Below are 23,218 nucleotides of genomic sequence, written 5' to 3'. Positions count from 1 at the left end.
TGTGGCAGCAGTGGGCCACACAGTCTGAAAGTAAATGGGCTGAAATTGGCCCTTCCTCTGACATGCTAGGTGGACAGAGTCCCTATAAGGGACTCTTGCATTGAACACACAATACCATTGGCTTCTGGTTGTTCTGATTCAATTCTCAATTCTAACTTTGCTTTTTGAGATTTGCAAATGATAAATATTAAGGAAAAGTTTCCTGGAAATGGGTCTTTACTATTATTTCAGGATTTAATTATCTTCAGGATTTAATTATAAGACATTTATCTTAAACAGTTTGTACTATTATAATAAGTTACCAAAGATTTTGTGAAGTAGACTCAACATTTATTTCTTACAATGTAGAGGACATAATTCCAAGATCACAGAGACTACAAATTCAATTATTGGTGAGGATATCCTTTTCTATCAGTAGGTAAATCTTTTTGGCACCTGACTTGTAGATGGAAATCATCTTTCTGTATCTTTATATGGGAATAGGGGGAGAGAGACAGACAGACAGACAGACACAGAGGGAGAAACTAGCTAGCTCTTTTGTTCCTCTTCATACAAGGACACTAGCCCCATTGCAGATGCTTCACCTTCATGATTAATTATCTCCCAAAGGCTCCATCTCACCTACCATCACAAGGGGAATTAAGATTTCAACATAAGAACTTTAGGGGAGACACAAACACGCAGTTCTTAGTAATACTGATGTGGTTACTATGATACATAAAGCTAATGACGTACGAGCAAGCAACTAATTTACATTTTTATTTCCACTCTGTAAAATCTATCAGAAGAGCAAGATATAAGTACTATCTAGCACTAGGGAACAACTTAAATTTCTTTGTGCACTTTCGTGTAACAAGAAAATACATTTTGCTTATTTGATAAACTTCCACTCACCATTGTTGAATCACCAGTGATTTTTTTTGGCATCTTTTTCCTTATTTATTCCTCATAGCACAAATAATGACATTACTTTTCTTGTTTGAGCTATCAAGAATCTACTAAGAATGTAAAACAAGTCTGGTAAAAAATAAAGGGATATCCTCTTTGCTTTAGTCCAGTGACCTTTTCAGATTGGTTCAGATTATGACATGACATACCTTCTAATGTGAAGACTTCAATCTTAAATTCTGGAACCAGCCTCTTGAGATTCCTAAATTCATTCTACCTTATTGTCATTAGTTTTCAGGTAACTTTGGAAACTGACAAATCTTCAGCCATTCACACATCACTTGATACTTAACTGCATTAGAGTAAGAGCCCCTTTTTGCAAGATGTTCAGTCTGATTTTGGAGATACATTATTGAAAGATGCTTGTTATTTGCCTTTTAGTGTTCCTAAAGTAGTATTCTATACTGATTTTTTTTAATATAGTTTAAACTTTAAATTCAAGTACTATTTGTTGACCCCTATTGTGTCAAATCCCATGCTATATAGTATTTACATAATTGGGAGTACTTCATTCCACTGTCACAAGTCTGTGAAGAAAGGCCAGTCACCAGATTTTACAAATGACAACACTGAATCTCAAGAGGTTAAGTGACTTGCTCATATACACAAAAACACCTCTTGTCTTCTGAAATTCATTGTTAATACTTAATCTTAATCCAAGATAAAACTAGGCCATCTTGTGTTTGTATCGGTAGCAAAAGTTAATTATTTTTAGTTCAGTCCTTTCCATGAGGATACACTGGAATTAAGAGTGAATGAAAGAATGTGCTCTGGTCTATCATAGGTGGTTATAAAAGGGCCACATGGTTTTGTACCCAAGACAGAGACTCTTTCTCTCTCTCTTTCTCCCTCTCTGTCTTTCTCAAGCCCTATGGGGTAATTAAGCACATATTAATTAAAAATAAGTAATAAATGAAAAGGGAAGGTAATGAGAATACAGAAGTTCTTGATGTACATTTACTTCAAAAACTTGATTAAGATAAATTTTTTAACATGGTGTCTTGGTTAGAATTCAAACTTAGTTATAACAAAGACCAAGATAGCAATGACTTAAATAAGAATTTCTGTCTCTCCCCCTCTTAACAACTGGAGCTGGAGACATCTGGGTACTGTGGAAGCTGGGTGGGGAGGTAGGGTCCCAGGTCAGGTACCAAAATTTTATAGATGGGGTTCCCAGGACTCATTCTAGCCAACACTTTAATATTGGTTCTTAGTCTATCACGGTGGCTATTAAAAATATTAAGATGTAAGATGCCTTTTAAAATTTCATCACCCTTCACTTGATAGTGGGTCCCTTGAGAATAAGTAAACTTCACAAAGCCTAGTCAATTAAAGGGAGGGAGAGAACAGAAAAGCCTAGATAAAAAGACAGTGGGAGAGCAATTGTGTCAGGCAAGCGAGAGGAATGTAAGTGTTATGGGAATAAGACATTTCTTACAGGAAGCATCTCACACACCATTGCAGGGGAAGCCAAAGAAGCAAAGGTCTGGAAGGTGATGATTAGAGCAAAAGGAAATAGTCACCAATCAGAACCCCAAAGGGAAAACGGTGACATCTGCAGGTTATTTCCTCTGCCTCTGGTTGCAGCCTGAAGTCCCTGTTGGCCAGCAGCAGACCAAGGATAACAAGGATTACTGACTCTCCAAGACAAACTGGAATCTTAGGGAAGAAATTAGCCCACCTATCTCACTTCATTCACTCTGAAGACGCAGGCTGGTGTCCTTTCCGAGAATCCTGCCACAGCTGTCTGTCCTCACTAGCTCTTTGAGGAGACTGAGCACATCTGCCCCGTGTTCACAGAATGCAGCGGTGCTCAACACCCTGCACAGATCCCAAAAGCATAAGCTGAGGTGTCACTTCTAAATCTTATGGGAATTTTTTTTCCTAGCCTTTACCCAGAACTATGCAGCCTCCTCTGGAAACACAGCCCTGAAGGCTTTGCTGAACTGACACAGTACAAAACTATCAGTATAACACAGTAAAAATTATCTCTGGACTAAGAGAGAGCAGATGTGACCATAGAAAGAAATATTTCAGAAGGTCAAGGGCCCTGAATTCTCTTTTTAGTTGTTTTTATAGATATTTACATCTTTAAGTAAAAATATGAATTGTTAAAATGTATGCCTAGCTTCCATCCATCTACTTCTATAAAAGGGATGAGGTCATTTCATGAGCATCTTGGCCTTGGTTTCTTTAGCTATAAAACTGAAAACACCCCTTTGCTAATGCACTATCAAAGCGTTCACATTTGTTGTCTCTGGAACAATCATTATCTTCCTTGAGCTAAGGACTCTCACTTATCTCCACTTCTATCATATCACATGATGCTACGTTCTTTTTTCCCAGTGAGTTGGACTTTTCCACTTCGATGCTTCACTGCAGCCAAACACAAGAAATCCAAAACTGATTTTTTTTTCTTTTCCCTCTTAGATGAAGGGGATCTTCCCAGAAATACTCTGTCTTCTGGTCATGAGGACTAATGCTCTCTGATCAATGATCAAATGATCTTGGCTACTCCCTCACACACATGGCCTTTCTTTATCCTTTCTTTCCCATATCTGCTATTTCCATCTATCCCTTACTGTCTCATTCTGAATTCCTGAGAGAGTCTTCCTCTAGTTTGCTTATGTTCCAGGACCTTCTCATGCCCACTCATCCTCCATACCAGTATTCCTTAAATGTCATTTCTTTCATGTCACCAAATGCTCAAAAATTTTCCATGGCTTCTTACTTTCACCTCAGGGAAGTCAAACATCTTACAAGATGAGAAGGAGTTTAGAATTTAGCTAGTTCAAAATTTTCCTTTTATAGAACAGAAATGAAAAACTGAGAGAGTGAAATCACAGATTCAAGACTTGAATCACAAGCATCAGAAATCTAATTCGATGCCCTTACTACATCCTTCTTTGAGGGAAAATTGGCATGATTTTCAAAGTCCTCCATCACCTCACCTAACTATCTGCCCAAAACTGGTGAGCACCATTTACATTGTAGTCCATAGAGGTTTGTTCTAGAGCCACCATGCAGGAGCTTCTATGACCCCATGTGGAATACACTGCCTCCTGGTGTTTTGCATGAAGCAGTATTCTCTCTGGGCTTTGTGATCACCTGCTCTAAGCCCAAGTCTGGAGACATCAAGCTCTGTGGTGGCCACGTTGCCTTCCACTCTAGTCTGCCTAAATCCTCCCTACCTTTAAAACTCCATGAAAGTCTTATCTCCCCTATAAGTTCATACCATTTCTTAGAAGGTTTCATTACTATAACTACTAATGTTTTTCTCATGTACAGTAGCTCAGTTTGGGGTTAAAAGAGCTTGAATTTAAAATCAGAAAACCTGGGTTCTAATCCTAGCTCCTCTACCTACTGGCTGTGTGCTCTTTAAGTCATTTATCTCCTCTGAAGCTATTTCTTGTCTATAAATTAGGCATAACTAACCACCTGCACATGTTTCAGATTTTACAGAGCAGATACATACGGAAGTTAGCATGTGATAACACAATTTAGTTCTTAATGATGTAAGGTATATGGTTGTTAGCTTGTAAGCTCTTTGAGGGAAGGAACAACATCTGATTATTTTTTCTCCTCTCCCTTCAAGCAACCACTGCTAAGCCTGTTTGAAACCCACTTGTTTTTCTATAGAGGGAAAGGAGAGAAAGATTTTAAAATTAGATGCAGATGTAGAAAAGATCTGGAAGAATGCATAATTATTTGTGTCAAGTTATCTAATGTCAGTCTAAGTCCGAAGCAAGCTAGAAATTTTAGATGGCCAGACAAACGTCCACTCCTGCCAGACCCCATCATGAGGGTTTTTTTTTAAAAAAAAAAAAAAAAAAAAAAAAAAACAAAACAAGATGATCCACACTTGGACATAATTTCTAAAAAGCTCTTTCTGGACCCTCCCTGGTGGCACAGCAGGTTAAAGCACAGCACTGAGAACCTAAAGCCACTTCTGCATGACTTCGATTCCCGCCTGCGCCGGAGGTAACCACATGGCGAGGCAGACCTCTCCTGACCCGCCCGCTGCTCCTCTCAGCAGTGTACTTCGTCGATCTGCCTGTTCTGCTTCCCATTCTGTCTCTGGTGAACCCTCTTACCACCCCTGAGCCTCTGGCCTGCACCCCAGTTCTGTATGCACAAAGATACAGGGATCCAGGGAAGTTAGTTGTGCATAGAGAATAGGTAGTAGGGGGCATTTAGGACTTCTTTTTGTTATGCCATAGAGTTATTTGGGAATTTCAGATATCATTTCTAAATGTTGTCCCAGATTTAGGGAAAGAACACCTTTGTTTTTTTGCTACCACATGAAGAAGAGGAGTGTTTTGGAGAACTCCTACGCAAAAAGTAATGCTAGTGAGATGAGAAGCTAAAGGTTGAAGGGGGGTTGAATATAAGAAATAGAAGTAACCCTTCACCCTTTTGTCTCTCCCAGTTGTAACTGCAACTCCAAGGATGGGGTTGGTTATTTCTGTGTGAGGTGGGGAGGCTGTTGTCTCAGATAGAATCCCCACCAGCCCTCTAAAGAGAACAGGAAATCACTGGGCAGCAATTCTCCTAGAGTTTTCTTAGAAGGGATTTCAATAATTCCTTTTTTTCTTGCTGTGAGTTCCTTATGGCCATATCCATGCTTCAGTTTATTCTTTTTTAATTTTAATGTATTTATTTATGCATAAAGAAATGAGGTACAAGCCAGAGGTGCAGGGATGGTGAAAGGATTCACCAGAGACAAGTGGGGAGCAGAACAGGCAGGTCAACAAGGTACACTGCTGAGGGGAGCAGCTGGTGGGTCAGGAGAGATCTGCAGCACCTTGTGGACCACCTCCAGGGCGGGGATCGAACTCACACTGAAGCAACTGCAGCTAGCTTACAGTGCTTCGTCCTTATCCATTGCACCACCAGGGAGGGCCCAGTTTTTCTTTTCTAAAGAAAACATAGCATCAGAGTTCCAATTTAGTCACCAAAGTTGTATTCTAGAGCATTGGTATGAACTACATGAGCCTGTGGAGTTGAAAGAAGATTTTTTTATTAGGAGCAGATTTTCACATCAGGTCCGAATGCCTTGGAAAACATATTAATCTGATGTGATCAATGCTTGGATATTTCATGCAGGGAGCCTGTTGCTTATAATAGAAACAAATCCTTTGTATAAATAGTGGTATAAAGGGAAAGTATTTGCAGTTCTAAAGTAAAATTGAAAGCAAGATTAAACCATCTCTATTAAGTCTTCTTAAATGTGAGTTGACTTAGAACAACATTCTTTAATTTCATTTGATCACAGCATAGTTTTTCCTGCCAAAAAATGTTTCTATTTTTAGGTTAATGTGTATGCCCTACATCATTTTACTTTATGGCTCTCTGTTTGCCTAACTCTTAAGCCAATCTAAAGTTAAGTCATCTGAGGTGTTGCTTGTATAGAACTCAAATTCAACCTTTCTTTAATGATCAGCATAACTCAGAAAAGTATGTGGGTTCTTCTTCTGGCAATAGTTACTAGGTTTTTTTTTTTTTAACCCCGAATTCCTAGTTTCATAGATTAATGACTTAATCTCCTCTCTCAATTACTGATTATTTTCATTATAAGCAGATGGAAGGAATTTGTTCAAGTCACAGGTTAAGTCCAGCAATGAAACTATGACTGTCATTCTTTAACTGTCTTTGTGTTCACTCTCTCCAGTGGAACCTCATGATACAGCCTGAATGGCAGATAACACAAAACCATCTCCCCTAGTCTCTTCTATCAAGTAAATAGGCAGGACTTTCAACAAGAAAGCATCTTGGCATGACCAAGCGGAGGAGGGGGGAGAAAGCAGTGAGAATTGCTCTTCCCGCACCCATGACATAATAGGTATGGTGTCAGGTGTGGCAGACTCAGGCATGGATGGACGACATCCAGACCTCAACCTGAAGGAGCATCAGGAAGGCAACTTCAGGGGGAGACAAGTGTTGGAATTTAGGTGGAGATTGGACTGTTAAAGAAACATAAAGAAGGACAACTGGAAGAACATGCTGAGGATCATTTCAAAGCGGATGGTCACCGAGGCCCTCTGAGGTAGTGACCTTCAGACTTGCGTGAAGAAAGCAATGTGGAGAACTGTGAGGGAGAGTGTAGCAGGAAGAGTGGCAGACCAAGGCCTTTGAGGGGCATATGAGATTGGATGTTCAGGAGCACAGCAAGAGAGCCTGTTGAATTGTACAATGTAGTGTTTGAATTTGGACATGGTTTGTTTGGCATCAGCTTGCCTGACCTTGAGTCCCAGTTCCACAAGACTTTGTAGGACTTTGAGTAAGTCAGTTCAACTCTTTAGTCTTCAGAATCCTTGTTGAGAAAATGGGGCAATAACATCTACCTCAAGGTGTGAGTATTGGACTGAATGAAGCAATCTTTAGAAAGTATACTTAGTTCAGCACCTGGCATGCTGCATGGATGCAATACACTTTGTTATTAATGCTATTAAATGTCTGGCCACGGTCTAGACATGAGATAAATAGTTCCGATAGTGCCAGTACTGACCTCAGCTGGCGTTTTGCTTAAAGCCACATCAGGACACACAGGAAGGGCGCCACTGCCTGTACTGAGTTATGGCCTCACGGTCCTTCTCTCCTCCCTAAAGTGCTTCATTCCAGTTGGGTACAGACTAAAGAGAAAAGATTTGTGACTTGAAGTAAGATTCAATTCTGGGTTACCTACCTACCATGAAGAGAGATCTCTAAAACCTCAAACAGGTTTTACAGAAAAGTCCTGAGGCTTTGGTGAAAAGTGAAAGGTATGATTTTGATTGGGAAATACCCAGATATCCGCTCTCCTAGTTGGTGCAACTAATTTAGACCATATGTTCTGTGTGCACAGAAACTCCATTCTATTCATTGCTGTTTCCTGGAAACTGACCCAGGGTTTGGCCCACAGAAGGGGCTCAAAAAGTATTTATTAGACGAACTGAACCAAAAAAGTGTCTCTGGGACTCTCTCTGCCTCTGTGATAAAAGGGCAATTCTCTCTCTAGTCTGGGTACGAGTATCTGATCTCTGGTATGAATTTGAGTTATCTAGGGAATGAAAGCTAAATGCAGTTTGTGCGAAATCCATGCACATTTCACTTTTTTTTTGAGGAAAGCTACTCAGTTGAGGATGTATGGCCATTTTCAGTATTTGGTGACTAAAATTTCATAATTTAAATTTACTAAAAGACCCTTAAAGAATTACGGATTTACTGTTTGGAGGTCCCTGAAACTACTAAACATGGAGCTTCCCAACGACCCAGCAATCCCACTCCTAGGTATCTACCCAAAAGACACAAAACACTGATTGAAAAAGATACCTGCACCCCCATGTTTATTGCTGTTTTATTTACAATTGGAAAAACATGGAAGCAGCCCAAATGCCCAAAAGTAGATGACTGGATTAAAAAGATGTAGTACATATATACAGTGGAATATTACTCAGCAACCAAAAAAAGAGAAACACATGTCTTTTGCAGTAACTTGGATGGAGCTGGAAAAGATCATGCTTAATGAGATAAGCCAGAAAGAGAAAGAAAAATACCAGATGGTTTCACTCATAGCGGAAGTATAATGGACCAGGCGAGAAAATAACAAGAATAATGAACAGCCATATACCAGAGACATTTTGTAGGGGTGGAGTGGGGAATGGGACCAAAAATGGGAGTAGGGGGTGGGGAGGGAAATGCACGGGATTATGGTGATGGCACACAGGTGACTTGGTGATGGGAAACCCGAGGGGATTACAATTGAATGGGAAAAGAAGTGTACAAAATGATGTAAAAATAAACTGTTATAAAAAAAATTTTTTTAAAGAATTACGGTTTTAGACAAAATATTGAATTCTAATTTTTTTCTCCATTTCCCCTCCTTAAAAAGTTTAATGTTTGCCATACTAGAATATAATATTCTGACCTTGATTAATGAGTGAATATATTTAAATTTGACCCTTTACAAAAAGATTTGCTGCAATTCTTGCAGGATTCTCCTTAGAGAAATAGGTGGAAATCTGAACTGGAATTTGGGGGTTATTTATGCTTACTCTGTTAATATTAGAGTTTATTGAAATATTTTAGGGGATTATCTCAGGCTTATGAATCAAATATTAAATATTTAATTGCGAGATTTAATATCTCTCAAATGGAAGGGGAAGTCCAAAAACTAATAACAGTAAGAAGATAAAAGATTTTTCTAGAAAAGGCACACCATAGGTACAAGTAAAGAAATTCTTATAAGCTATAAACAGACTGAGATTTTAACCCATTTGCAAGCTGACAAATTAGCTGTCAATTTCGCTGGGAATTGAACCTTACTTCGAATCACAATTTCCAATGAAGCTTAACTGCTTCACTCCAAGACTTACTGGGTTTAGAGAGGTTTATAGACTAGTTGTACAGATTTGCTAACAACTTTTAGCAAAGACTCCTTGGCCCAAGACATAGGACAATTTCCATAATGATGACAACAGCTGGAATACCACTTTTTACACGATGCCACCAACCCCATCACTACACACATACTAAGTTCTTTAAAAGGAAAGGAATCCCAATTTAGGGAACCCAAATGCTTTATAGTGGACAATAAACCAGTCTGCTCTATCTTCTGAAGCCAAAGTTTTCTTCAAATCACTGAAGTGTAAACAAACCTCCTATTAGCAAGGAGATACTCCCTCTGTCTTCCAAGACTATTTTTGGTGCAAACATCTTAAGAAAGACAGCCTGGAAACAGTGCAGCCAACACCTTTGCTCAGGAGACCCCTGGAGAGTTGTCTCTTAATTCACACATCCGAAGGAAGTCCCTTTTCTGGTTTAAACAAGAAATTAGAATTTTTAAAGTTCAAAGACTGGGCAGCCTGATTTTTGTTTCATTTGACCTTATCCACTTAGCCTTTTGGGTAATCAGCAGGATGTCTAAGAACCTGCACACATTTTAATTTAGATTTTATACCCAAATCACTAACTTCTGAAAATGTGGCTCAGCTCACGATTGTGAAGATTCCAGGGATGTAGAACAGCAGGTTCTAATTTGGAAACTTGCTTAACTCCTTCACTGCAAGATATTCTGGGCTTAGACAGAGAGCTTTATAGACCAGATGTACATCAAATATTTCAAGAAAATTTTTCTTTGTTTCCTCATTAGACTCCAGGACCCTAATACTAGGAACCATCACAGTCAAAGGTTTTTTAAGTGCTCATTTTTTTTTCAACATTCTCATGGAATAATGTCATACCTGTAGAGAAGAATATTGCATAAATTATTATTTGTTAAAAAGGAGAGTTTTATTATCAAATGTATCCATTATACAATCAAATACAAATAATGGCTTTCAGTGGGTGTGTGGTTAAGATTTTTCAAATTTTCCCCTTTAAATATTAGATTTCATTTATAAAATATTCACCTAGGTAATGCTATCTTTTTTCTGATAATTAAGGTAAAGATCAATCTGATTATTAAAGTGGTGACTTATTTATATGCTGGTCTTACCCTTTAAAATAAGGCAAAGTGAACAAAAAAAAATCATCTGAAAGGTTCTACTCTAAATTTGTATGTAAGCACATTTATATTTAAAAAATATAGGCTGTAGCTAGTCAAACCTCATTTTTCATGCTGAGAGTTAGACCGAGCAGCTTTAGCACCTACCAGAAGCAGAGTCTAAGACTGCAATTTGGAGCATCCACACAGCTTCCCTTATTCACTGCAACTGGTTATAATACCCAGTGTCAAACCTTCCTTTCAGTCTAGTACTACAATTAAGTGTCCTTGAGCATATATATAACGCCCTTGAAAACTATGAATATTGGAGAGTAAAGACATTAAAAAGAAAAACAGGGAGGTGTTAGCACTCTCTTAATAAACATAATCAGGTTCTCCCTGGTGGTGCAGGGGTTGTAGTCTCAGCAAGCTATCAAGCCACTGTGGCAGGGATTCCCAGCCAGGAAGCTGATCCAGGCGCACAGCACACCTCTCCTGTCGCACCTGCTGCTCCCCTCCGCAGTGTTTTCAGTAGACCCGCCTGTTCTGCTCCCCACTCCATCTCTGATGAGTCCTCTCAACACCCCCTCTGCTACTGTGAGCTATATCCCAGTTCTTGTATGCATGGATAAATAAAAACAAAATCTGTAAATAAATAACAAACACAATTTGTTACTTTGTTTCTGAGAACACAATGTTAATATTTTTCCAAGAAACATTTGCAACATTAAAATTCCTGACGCTTTTCTGACTGAATCTAAAACAGCAATCAAAAAAAAAAAATACAACATAAAATATTATACCCGAAGCATGACATCATAGTCAAGTTACAGTTTAAACAAGTAAATACTAATTTCTTGTAGTTTCTTCTTTGTTTTGGATTTTGAACTTTAGCTCAGAAGTCTGAAAATTAGAATATGCACTATTCAGAAGTTTCCAGAATGCTCCGTCAATGACACATCTGAGAAAATCCACTTCTTAATTGTTAGAAAAAAGTCTGCTGTGTAAAATTCTCCTACTCCACCTCGCTAGCGGTAACTGTCGTCTCACTAAAATGAAAACACACCATTATCTGTGAGACATCTTAACAATGCTGCATACTTCAAAATATAAAACTCTTTAAAATACTAATCAAAAAGGCAATTAGTGATATTGGTGTAGGTGGTATGGAAAATGACTGTGGTGTTTTTATAACAATCCTCTCTTAAGAGAAGATCCTGCCAATAATTCCCTTTCTGCAAAAGTGGAGGATAATAGAAGTTACCTGCTGACGCTGCATTTAAATAGCTTTTGTTAACTCAGAGAACTGGGTGACATTGCTATGATAAAATTTCTTGACTTCTCTATTACTTTCAGTATTCTTAAAAATTACAAATTTAAGTTATTCTAGAAATAAGTGCCATTCACCACATAGAAGGAAAAAAGCAACTTCCCAATCATTTCATTAAGCAAGGTACTATCCATTATTTTCACTTTTATGATGTAAGTTATTTCTACAAACTTGATATGTGTTTATGGTTTTGATCCTTTTCATACAAACTGTTGTGTTAATAACAGAAAAAATATTAAAAGCTCTTAGAGAAAATAAGAAGAAACCTAAATTTTTTCCAAGTTATTTTCCAACTTTTCCCCAATTATTTGTCTTTTTGACTGGTATTCCAAAGATTTTTATATTTTGGAGTATGTATCATCATAAGATTCCTCTCAGATAATGGTGTGCTTTCATCTAGTGGAACAATATTATTGTTAGGGAGTTGGAGAAGAATTTTAGAAAATTGAGTTTTTCCTAAATAAATGTCTTTCAAGTTTAAAAGTGCACTACAGTATGTTAAAATACTAAGTTGATGAAAAAGGATGGATGAAAAAATGTAGTATTTATGTTAAAAACTTTATTCCTATTATTTTTAATGGATGATGATGAGTATCAATTAGTATGTTATTTAAAGTCCATTGAGAAGGATTAGAAGAGTGATGTATTTAAATGTTTATAGTTTATAATTCAATAGAAATTGCATTTATGCTATTATTTAAATTCATGGTGAAGAAATGGTAGATGTTGCCTTATAGGTGAAGGAAAGGACCTTCTAAGGACCTTTTTTTTCCCTAATTATTTTAAAGACTGAAAAAAGTCTGAAGATCAGTCATACCTTTTATTCTCAAATGATATCTGCTCAAAAGAAAGTTCTGGCATTTACAATGTTGTCATTTTTTTTTTATTGTGGGACATTCCACGTAGTCCAACTTCCCCTAATATATATGTAATCATTTCAGTTAGCTTTGGCCAGAAATCATTAATACACAAATACTAGGGAACATTGAGGCTTTTATTTCATTGCTCTTTAAGTATTCCAAGATAATATTCTTGAGTAAAGTATTTTGGAAGAGACCAGGAATCAACAAAATTCCTAGAAGCTGGAAGTGAGCTACTATAAATAAAAATAAAAACAAATTACAGCTACCTCATCAGTGCTGATGCTGGAGATGGTGGCTTGTGGGGGCGGTACCTTTTGTGCAAAGAATATTCACTTGGAGAATTACGAGTCCAGAATTTAAACATCTGGTTGGAGAGCATTGCACATATTCTCAGGCAAATCCATATTTTAGTTTCTCTGATTCCGAGAGCAAGGTGTACTGCTTGTACCTTGCCAAGTCATCGACATGTTCTCTCTCAGCAAGTGCAAATGTTTTCAATCCCTGCAGTGTACAGAATATTTAAAGATCTGTGCACACACTGACATTTAAAGGGGCACAAGCTTGCTGCAGTAGTCCTGGAGTGATGGGGTTTGTGGTGGAATAACAGGGGTCAAGGTAGAATGTTGCAGAGCCTGCTAAGCGACAGCAGTTGAATTCACTGTAGAAGAGCTCACTGTGACCCTGAATGCTCTGGTGACTCCACACGAGCAAATGGCACAAAGATCCCCTGAGCCCATTGTGGTGAGTTGACGAAGATGCCCAGAGAGGGCTACTACTCCTTCCCTGCAGTGATTTTACTTTCCTTGGGAAGAAATTAGGTCATCTCATTGGAAAATAAGTGATTTTAAGAATACTTCCACCTGTTACTATAAACATTAACATATTAATTCCTCATGTGATAATCTATACCTCTGTGCTTCTGTGAACCGAAGCAGAGATTTCCTCCATTCCTTTTGCTTTGGGCTTTTATGGCTCATTTGTTTGGAACACAGTGCTCTGTAAGATTCTGTAAAATTTGCAAGAATTGTATTTCTATCATTTTATCTTGTGTTCATCCAAGGATAGGTTATTACAAAGGCTCCATCAGGATTATGTTGTGTTCTTTCTCCTTGAAGCCAGACCTCCAGACTTGCAAAGCTTAAAACAAGGTTCCCTGAGTATTGCACTTTTATAACATTACATACAAAGTAATTTCACATAGGATACAATCTGCAAGAACCTAGTGAAAGTCTTTTAGAGCAGGAAGTAGCAAGAAGGGCTGTGGAGTTTTGTTTTTAAATTCCCTGTTAAGTTGAACAATAAGAAGCAGTTCCTTTTGTTACAAATATGCTCTGTGATCTCATGGTTATTTTATACATGGGTATGCTTGGAGAAGATAATGAAGAGAAAAAAGTGTTTGCATCTCTCTGGATAGTATTAATATAACTCAATTTATTTTAACAACAACAAAAAAAAAAAACCAGCAAATTTATGCTATGTTCTCTAGAGAGCATGATCTTATTCTGAGTGGCAAATTATAAAATTAGAGGCAGAGCTGATAATTCCATTTTGCCTAGGTGGGGTGTCTCCTAATGTCTTCCCTCTTCTTCCCACCACCTTCTCTCTGGGCTACAATGGTGCAGTGATCTGTGTATAAAAACGCACTTTCCAGCACAGGAATCCTCAGCCAACAGGGGGCCAGGCCTGGGGCAACTTAAGTTTTCCATGGGATCAAAGGTGCTTGTATTCCACATTTATAGATTAATAAACATTTATTGAACCATTGTTAAGAGAGCAGCATGATTAAAAAGCATGACTTCCAGGCCCTCCTTGGTGGTTCAATGGGTTAAAGCACAGCACTCAGAATCTAAGTCAACTGCAGCATGAGCTCGATCCCCGCCTGCCCTGGAGGTGATCCACATGGTATGGCAGACCTCTCCTGACCCACCTGTTGCTCCCCTCAGCAGTGTACTTCGTCAGTTGGCCTGTTCTGCTCTCCACTCTGTCTCTGGTGGATCCTCTCACCATCCCTGCACCTCTGGCCTGTACCCCAGTTCTATATGCACAAATAGATAAATCTTAAAAAATATATGTATGAGAAAAAACTTTAAAAAAAAAAAAAAAGCATGACTTCCAGAGCCTCGCTGCCAAGACTCTTTGTCACCTCAGCTGTGAGTTCTGTGACCTCCCAAACTATTAACTTCTTTAAGCCTCAATTTCTCATGTGAGAAATTAAGCAAATTCTCTTCTGAGAATTCTGACAAATTAGCTCTTTTTAAGCCTCTTCGTTAAAAGGAGAATAGTAATAATTTTATCTGGTAGTGATTTTATGAGGATCCAGTGAGACAGTGTTTGTGAAGTGCTCATCCCAGTCATAGCTACTTCATTAGACAAACTGGGTTTGATAGGCTGTGAGCAGAAGACAAGTCAATGTGCTTCTCTCCTGCCCTTGCTAATCCCATCAGGCAGGTTCCATAATGCTCCCTGTCACTCTCAGATAATAAAAAGTGCTCTGATCAGTTTTAGTGCCAAGAAGACTCCACTCAGAAATTCGGATGTTTAGTCTGGCGTAATCATCAGATCTTGGAACTCTATTTCATTTAGAATGTCTGGCCACCCAGCGTGCCCAAGGCCAGAAAGGCTAAGTGGAAGAGGTGAGAGTAGCTAGCTGGCTTCCTTCTGCCCACCCTCCTAGCTCTGTTGCTTACTCACTCAACAGCTGTGACCTTGAACTTTTTCAAGGTCAGGGGCCATGTCCATTAGAGGAAAGGGCCCAGCCCTCTAGGTAGAATGGGCCCTGGGGACTACGCTTGACAGAAATCCAAGCCTGCTGTCTCACGGCCCCCTTCCATTTACATTTCTCAGCACGTGTCACATAACATGTCTTAGGTCCTCCTCCTGGTCCCCAGTGTTACAGGGCACCCCAATGTGAATTGGGTTGCCTGTCTGTGAGTCTTTAGCCATGCTTACTATTCAATCATATTATGGACACACTAAAAAAGGTTAAATAATGGGTTTATTTATAAGGAGAAAGTTAAAGGAATAGCCCAGGAGAAAAGGGAGAGAAATACAAGTTAACTAGAATGTCCTACCAGTTCTGCTGACTTGGACTCCACCGGCACGCTGAAAACCGATTGAGAGCCAAAACGATCATCCTCGAACCACCAGGCCAAGAGAGCCCCAGAGCCCACATGTCTGGATTTATCCCAACCTGGCTGCTCAGCTCCGCCCTCACATCCTAGCTGCTTCTCCTTGTTATTGATGGGATTAGTAGTTCCAGTATCTGGAGTGGAGGCGGAGTCCATGAAACCTGTACCTGTTACACCAGGACCATGGTCAAGTGCTCTCATTGTTTCTCTGGAACAGGTGGGGGGGTAGGGGGGAGCACTTCTCTTTCTCTCCTGCTGAGGAAGGACTGGAGCCAGCCAACCGCAAACCAGCGGGGTGAGGGGAATGCCCGTGGGCTGCCCCTCAGTTTCAAGGTTTTGTCTTTTTTTGTTTGGTTTTGTTATGTTTTTGCTGTTCCCCATCCACTGTTTTCTTTCTGCTAGTGCCCTGGCTGGTGCTCAGTGAGATTTTCCCGGGCGGAATCCGCGGGCGAGCCATGGCGTTGACTTCCAGCATGAACTGGGGCATCAACCTGCTCATCTCGCTGACGTTTCTGACCGTGACGGGTAAGCACTCTCTGTTGACCTCTCAAGGCATTGGTGCTCTTAGGGCAGATGTTAGGGAAGTACTGTCACCTGGAAAGCACTTAATTGTTGGCATTTTAAACACTCTGGAAAAGCAGAGCAAATGGCTATGAACTCACTTTACTCAACTCAAATAGTTACTAATCTGAATTCATTTGTAATCGGATCTGCTCTCCCCCACCCCATTATTTTGAATGATAACTCAGATCATTCAAATTTTATAAATTTTCAGTCTATAAATTTTCAGCATGAACCCCTGAAAACTAAAAACATTTTAAAATAGGACCAAAACATCACTATCAGAGCTAGAGCTATTAATAACAATCCCATGTTGTCCAATAGTCAGTCTATACCCCTCTTCTTCAAATTGTTTTATAATTATTTTTATACTTTGCTTGAATTACATTCTAAATGCATCCTTTTCAATAGATTGAGATTTCTCGTCATCTTTAGGTTTTTGCCTCCATTTCCCCTTCCTTATCTCTAGATCTTACATTTTTAACCAAGAAAATCCCATCATTTGTTTCACAGATTTCTCTAGGTTGGCTTTGCTGATGGTGGTAATTCTGCATGACCTTTGGTCCTTTGTGTTTTCTGTAAATTGCTATTTAGATGGAGGCCACTCAATTTAGGGTCTCTAGCTGGAAGAGAGTCAGGTCCCACATGAGCCCTCTTAGTCTCCCCAGACCACTTTCCACTTACAAGCGCCAATTACAAGCCCAGACTGTTCCCTCAATTGGTTGCAGACTAGAGGTTCCCATGATCCTCCCACCCCTTCAGATGTCTGGCGCCTGTTTCAAATCCACTTGTTATCTGTGCTTCTCACCTGCTGGCTATAAATCAGAGGCTCCTAGAGGCTCCTACTGAGGTTCAGCTAATTTGCTAAAGTGGCTCATAGAACTCAGGAAACCCATTTACTCACTAGATCACCAACCTATTACCAAGGACACAAATTGGTAGCCAGATGAAGAGACACAGTGCCAGGTCCCAAACAAAGGAACTTCTGTCCTCGTGGAGCTTGGGGTCCAGCGCAAGGATACAAAATGTTCTGGTTCCTGGATCTGGAAACCCTCTGAACCACCCTCCTTACATGGGTACGGTTGATGTATTCATTGGCCATTGGCAATGAACTCTATCTCCAGCCTTTCTCGCTCCCCAGCGGTTTTCCAGTATGACTGGAATTTCCAACCTTTTGTCACAAGGTTGTTTCTCCTAGAAAAGTTTCCACCCTTACCTACTTCTCCAAAACTCACATTAACAAGTGAAGTCATTATTATTCTCAACACTTAGGAAATTGCTAGGCTTTTCAAAGCTATGAGCCAGGAACTATGATGAACACCAAATATGTATGAAAATTACCTTTTGGTAAGTATATACATAAGTATATTTTTTAGGAATGACAGTATCACAGTAAGCAACCATTTCTGACACATCCATTGGGCAGGTTAAAACACAACAAGTTTTTGCAAAGTGGTGATCTCCCACTTACTGAAAGTAATCAAAGCGCACAGGTTACAGGTTTGATGAGATGAACTGTTTTTTCACTTACTAAATTTGTATTTTATGCCCCAGAGAGAGAAGGACCACTACTACAAGCACTTTATGAAACACCTACTAGAACAAAACCCTGTGCCAGCAAGCAAAGCACAGAGAGATCAGACTAATTAAAATTGCCAAAACTGCAGAGCTGTTCCTGCCACTTGCTTCTCCCCTCCTCAGCACAATTGAGGGAGCAGTGCTTAATTTGCTTACCCTTTTCTGCATTGCATTGGCAAAATCACCCTAGTAGATGACTGCTTGGTCAGTTCTGTTATTTGTGACTAGCTTATGGTGATTTGTGACTTGGACTGCTAGGAGTTATCTGTACTGTTTGAGTCTGTGGCTGACCTGAGCGTATGTCCCAAAAGTCAGCTTCCTTCTCACTACTCTCCACCACAATGGACTTTCTTCTGCTGAGCCAGGGGCTGCAGCACAGATAAGTGATTGTTGGCTCAGTTGCAAAAGGGCCACCTCTCACCAGTTAATGACCTTGACCTTGGTCAGTAACTACAGAGGGACTGTACCTATGACTGGAAGAGGCCAGTGGAAAAGCTAGACTTCCAGGTAAACTCCATAAAAACCCTGAGGACCCTTGCAGGTGCATCTTAGCAAGTTCATGCCTTTCATTAGAATGATGGCCCCTTTCTCCCTCTGAACCCAGGAAGAGGCATCACAAATACACTGCCAGCTAGTGAAATGATAAAATATTGCCAACATGAAACATTTTATTCATGCCAGAGTAAAGGAGAACTCAAGCTAAGCCCAACTGTACAAATGTCCTGGAAAATGCCCACCACCTAAAAATCAAACTGCTACAATGATTCCCAAGAGAGAAATTGTGCAGAGGAGTCTTTTGCCTTCTGCTTTATATGTTCTATGTCATTTGCAGTCCACTTTTTGCAGTGAGTTCATCCATTTCCAATTTGAAATAAAAGTTGCTCACCAAAAAGATGGTATTGAGTTTACAAGACTGCAGAAACTTTATCAAAAAAGTTTGCTATCAAAAGAGGTTGTTTGCAAAAAGGGCATTTTCAGAGATTGGTTATATTTCTAATTTGTGCTTACTATTTCTCTGGACACTGTCAATGTTTTTGAAAGTGTGTGTGTGTGTGTATATATATATGTATATATATATATATATATATATATATATATATATGCTCCAAGCAGCGACTATTCACAGGTGGGATCAAAGCAACACAAATGCAATTGTAAACAATATCTTTTGTCCTTCATAGATCTCATTGGCCTGCCGTGGGTGTGTTTCATCTATACAATCATGAGTCTGGCATCACTGGCTTTTGTTGTTCTGTTTATACCTGAGACAAAGGGATGCTCTTTGGAACAAATATCGATGGAACTTGCAAATCAGTAAGTATCAAAGTATCACAGGCTTTGCCCTCAAAACAGCACTGTGGTCACACATGCAGCTTTTGTCAATCTACAGAATTACAGAATAATAATATATAAAATGACTTCAGGACATTCCTTTTGGTGTGAAACCATATCTCAAAACATAATCCAATTTCTTTGCTGTGTATTTTATTTGGGTGACTCAGTCAAAGAATAGAATAAGCAGTGGTCTATACAAGTGAGGCTTCGAAGTTCTTTTCACATAGAAGGTTGTTTGTGGTGGTTGTTTGGGGTAGTTTCCAGAACATCACACTCACCCTGTGGACTTCAGCCCTGACATCTCCATCTCACTTGTAGGGCTCGTTCAGCCTGAACACTTGGGAAGATCCTCTGGGAAACTCTTGGACCTGAATATCTGTAATTAATCTAAAAATGGCATGCAGTCAATTTTAGAAAGATCACTTTTTATATCAATAAGCATTTAGAGAACTGGTTAAATAAATTTCTCTCAGAGATATTGTCAAAACAATGTAACTTTGAAGTAGATGGTAGAAAATGCCTCCTTTTTTTTTAATAGGGCAGAACTCACAGTTCTTACCACAGATAGAGCAGAGTAGGGAGATGCACAGACACTAGGAATGAAGAGGAACTTGTTTTTCCTCAGATTACGCCGTTATTCTTGAACATGTTGAAACACTTGTTCTTGGGTTTTAAAGGGAGGAAACTACATATTTATGATTTGTGATTTTCTTTTTAAATTCTGCAATATATTAGAGAGAAAGGTATGATTGCTACAAATTGTGGGTATAGGGTCTCTTCAGCTTTCCTAGCTAATGGAAGAGTCAACCTGCTAATGATAGGTGTGTGTGCACAGACATGTGTACCTAGTCCCACCTACCGGGGTGTACCATAGGTAGGATTGTGGAACATGTTCCCTCTTATTTCCCACATATTTCAATGGCTTATATTTTTAAAGCATTTTACTTTAGTAAGCAGAACGGTGTTCTCCCGTCATACCTCAAATACTAAATTACAGGACCAATTTTTGATAGAGATGGGACCCTGTTTATTTTTGAAAAATAAATTGTTCGGACCCTCCCTGGTGGCACAACAGGTTAAAGCACAACACTAAGAAGCTAAAGCCACTTCAGCATGAGTTTGATTCCCACCCTGGGGGTGACCCACCCACATGGCAGGGCAGACCTCTCCTGGCCCGCCCACTGCTCCCCTCAGCAGTGTACTTGATCAGTCGGCCTGTTCTCCCCACTCTGTCACTGCCCCTGCACCTCTGGCCTGTACCCCAGCTACGTATGCATACATAAATAAATCTTAAAAAAAATAAACTGCTCATTTATAAAGAGAAATACAATGCCAGGAAGGCTGGTTGCAGCGGGAGTTTCACCAGCACATCACCTGGCATGACTCTTATAAAGGGAAGCTACGTGTTTGGCTTTGTTGGCAAGCACAGACTCAGAACAAGACTATTAATTACAAATGCACAATTCAGATCATTCATGGTCTTAGTCCTTGATGACTCAGTGTACCCATCTGTAAACTGGAAGCATTTCTGACAGATTCTATTTCCAGTCTACTGGCCTTTCTTCACAGCTCAGCCTTCCCTGCCCCTGTATCACAGCACTAGAACAATTTGATGCCTCCCCTGCTTCTTTGATTGGCTGGTTGGGGGTGCTCTGCTGGCCCCATATGGACTCACTCAGGTGGCTACATCAGCAGGCACGTCACTCAGACAGGTAGGTCCCAAAAATACCACACAGGTTTCCTTTTTGGAAGCTACATTATGTATCCTGTATGCCATTTTCTACCTCCCGTGTCAATCCCAAGTTTCAAGAGGTAGAGCAATTGATTCTCTTGAAAGTGTGCATGACAAAGAATTTTAAAAGTATGTTTAACCTACCCCACCTCTTTCAAAAATCATTTTAACATTTTATTTATTGAGGTAACATTAGTTTACAACACTATGTATATGTCTGAGAACCTAAGTAATGGAGAAGGATGGGGCAAGTGAAACCATCTAGCCTTCTCCACCACTTCCAGCATTATTTGTTCAACACTTGGCCAGCTCTCCACTAGGGACCAGATACTGTCCTCGGAAAGTACTGAAGATCCAGGGAACAAAGACTCATAGCTTCTTTGTTAAAGCAGGCAGTGAAGAAAACACACGATAGCAATGCATTCTGATAAATAGCATAAAGAAAGGTCATGTTTATGGGAGGATTTCACTTATAGAGTTTCCTGAGAGAAAAACCTAACTGAATCTTGAGGGAGTGACCTGGGCAGACAGGGCTGTGTGGGAGTGAGTGAAGGCAGACCAAATCAATCGTGTACTGTGAGGACAGGTTTTGAGTTGAGGTGGAGAGAAGAACCCAGAACAGAAGGCAAAGGGCAGGGAAGAAGGGTCATGTCTGCCTCCTTAAAGAAATGGAGAAGGAAGGGAAAAGTGAAACCGCCTAGCAATATGATACCATCCCCTTCACCACCGCTTCAGGAATTGCTTGTTCAGATTGTGCCTTTGAAGGTAGTAGGGTGTATTTGAAAAACAAGAGGGCAAAGAGGAAAGTAACCCATTTTTTTTTTCCTTAAAGATTTATTTATGCATAACGAGCTGGGGTACAAGTCAGAGGTGTAGGGGCGGTGAGAGACTTCACCAGAGACAGAGGTAGGAGCAGAGTAGGCAGCCTGAGGGGAGCAGCGGGCTAGTCAGGAGCGATCTTCCACGCTGGGTGGATCAGCTCGGTGGCCGGTGGCCAATCGAGCTCGCACTGAAGTGGCTGCGGCTAGCTTGCAGTGCTGCGTCCTAACCTGTTGTGCCACCAGAGAGCGCCCTGTAACCCAATTTTAAAAGAAGCACTAGCAAGAGATGGAAGATGGAATGGGAAGATGTTGAGGATCAGAGACCTAGGAGGAGTCTATTTCAGGAATCAGACAGGAAACTGAGCTGGAAGGGGTGCAGAGATAGAAACTATATTACTTGGGAAAGGAAAGAATTGGTATCTCTCTCCAACTTAGAGGATAACTCAGTATATACAGGGGACATTTTTTGTGGTAAACCTGGAGGAGGAAGAGCGGGTGTGTGAGTTTACATTAGAATCTAAGTATGTGTAGATCTACATTTTGTGAATCTAAGCTTTTGAAGCTTAAGAAAAAAACTAATGTAAGTTATGAACAGAAAACCAGGCATGACTACGTAGGTCTTGGAGGGTGCTTTGCAGGTGAGACGCCCTCCTTAGCTTTCCATAAGGGCTGGATTTTCCACCAACAGTATGTGAGAGTTCCATTTTCTCCACATGTTGTTTCTGGGTTTTGTATATATATGTATTTTTATACAGACCATTCTTGCAGGAGTGAGGTGTTATCTTTAGAAATCTGACTACAGAATTGAGGCTACTAGGAGAAGTTGGGGTGCTCTGGGAGTAAAGAGAAGCAAAGACCAATCCTCTTTGATAAAGGGCTCTGGGTGCTTTGGTGGTGCGTGGAGTATGGATACACACGTCAGAGGAGGTGTGAACCTGTTCCCCTAAATCATATTCAATATTGTAAACAAATGTTACCTCAATAAAACAATGTTCTTTTGAACCACTCATCTACTAGCTGGGGGACAAAATTCCTGAAAAATAAGTTTGTTAAATTTCTTAAAAAAAAAAAAAAGATTTATTTATGCATACAGAACTGGGGTACAAGCCAGAGGTGCAGGGCCTGTGAGAGGATTCACCAGACGCAGAGAGGGGAGCAGAGTAGGCAGATCGACAAAATACACTGCTGAAGGGAGCAACAGATGAGACAGAAGTCTGCCCACCATGTGGGTCACCTCCAGGGCCGGGGATCCAACTCACACTGAAGTGGCTGTGGCCAGCTTGCAGTGCTGTGTCCTAACCCACTGCACTACCAGGGAGGGCCAGTTTGTTAAATTTCTTGAGAGCAATACTAATTAAAACATTGAGGAAGGGAGAAAGTAGCAATTAATTGAGGAAAATTAAGGGCCTATTCTGTTATCACTCCTTATTGCCCTGCTTTTTATTTTTCAAGTCTAACT

At 40.0% G+C, this 23,218-nt stretch overlaps 1 protein-coding gene across 1 annotated transcript in view; it reads left to right on the top strand.

Moving 5' to 3' along the window:
- SLC2A12 (solute carrier family 2 (facilitated glucose transporter), member 12) overlaps positions 1-23,218 on the top strand; it is a 51,481-nt gene that overhangs the window by 20,725 nt on the left and 7,538 nt on the right. The window contains exons 3-4 of the mRNA XM_004673869.2: positions 16,135-16,257; positions 19,053-19,185. Of these exons, the coding sequence (XP_004673926.1) occupies positions 16,135-16,257; positions 19,053-19,185 (256 nt within the window). The remainder of the gene's footprint in view (positions 1-16,134; positions 16,258-19,052; positions 19,186-23,218) is intronic.

Source organism: Condylura cristata, unplaced genomic scaffold, assembly GCF_000260355.1.
Source record: "Condylura cristata isolate star-nosed mole 26May11 unplaced genomic scaffold, ConCri1.0 scaffold00001, whole genome shotgun sequence".
NCBI lineage: Eukaryota > Metazoa > Chordata > Mammalia > Eulipotyphla > Talpidae > Condylura > Condylura cristata.
The sequence above is the reverse complement of the archived record's forward strand: the minus strand, read 5'-3'. Positions and strand labels throughout refer to the sequence as shown.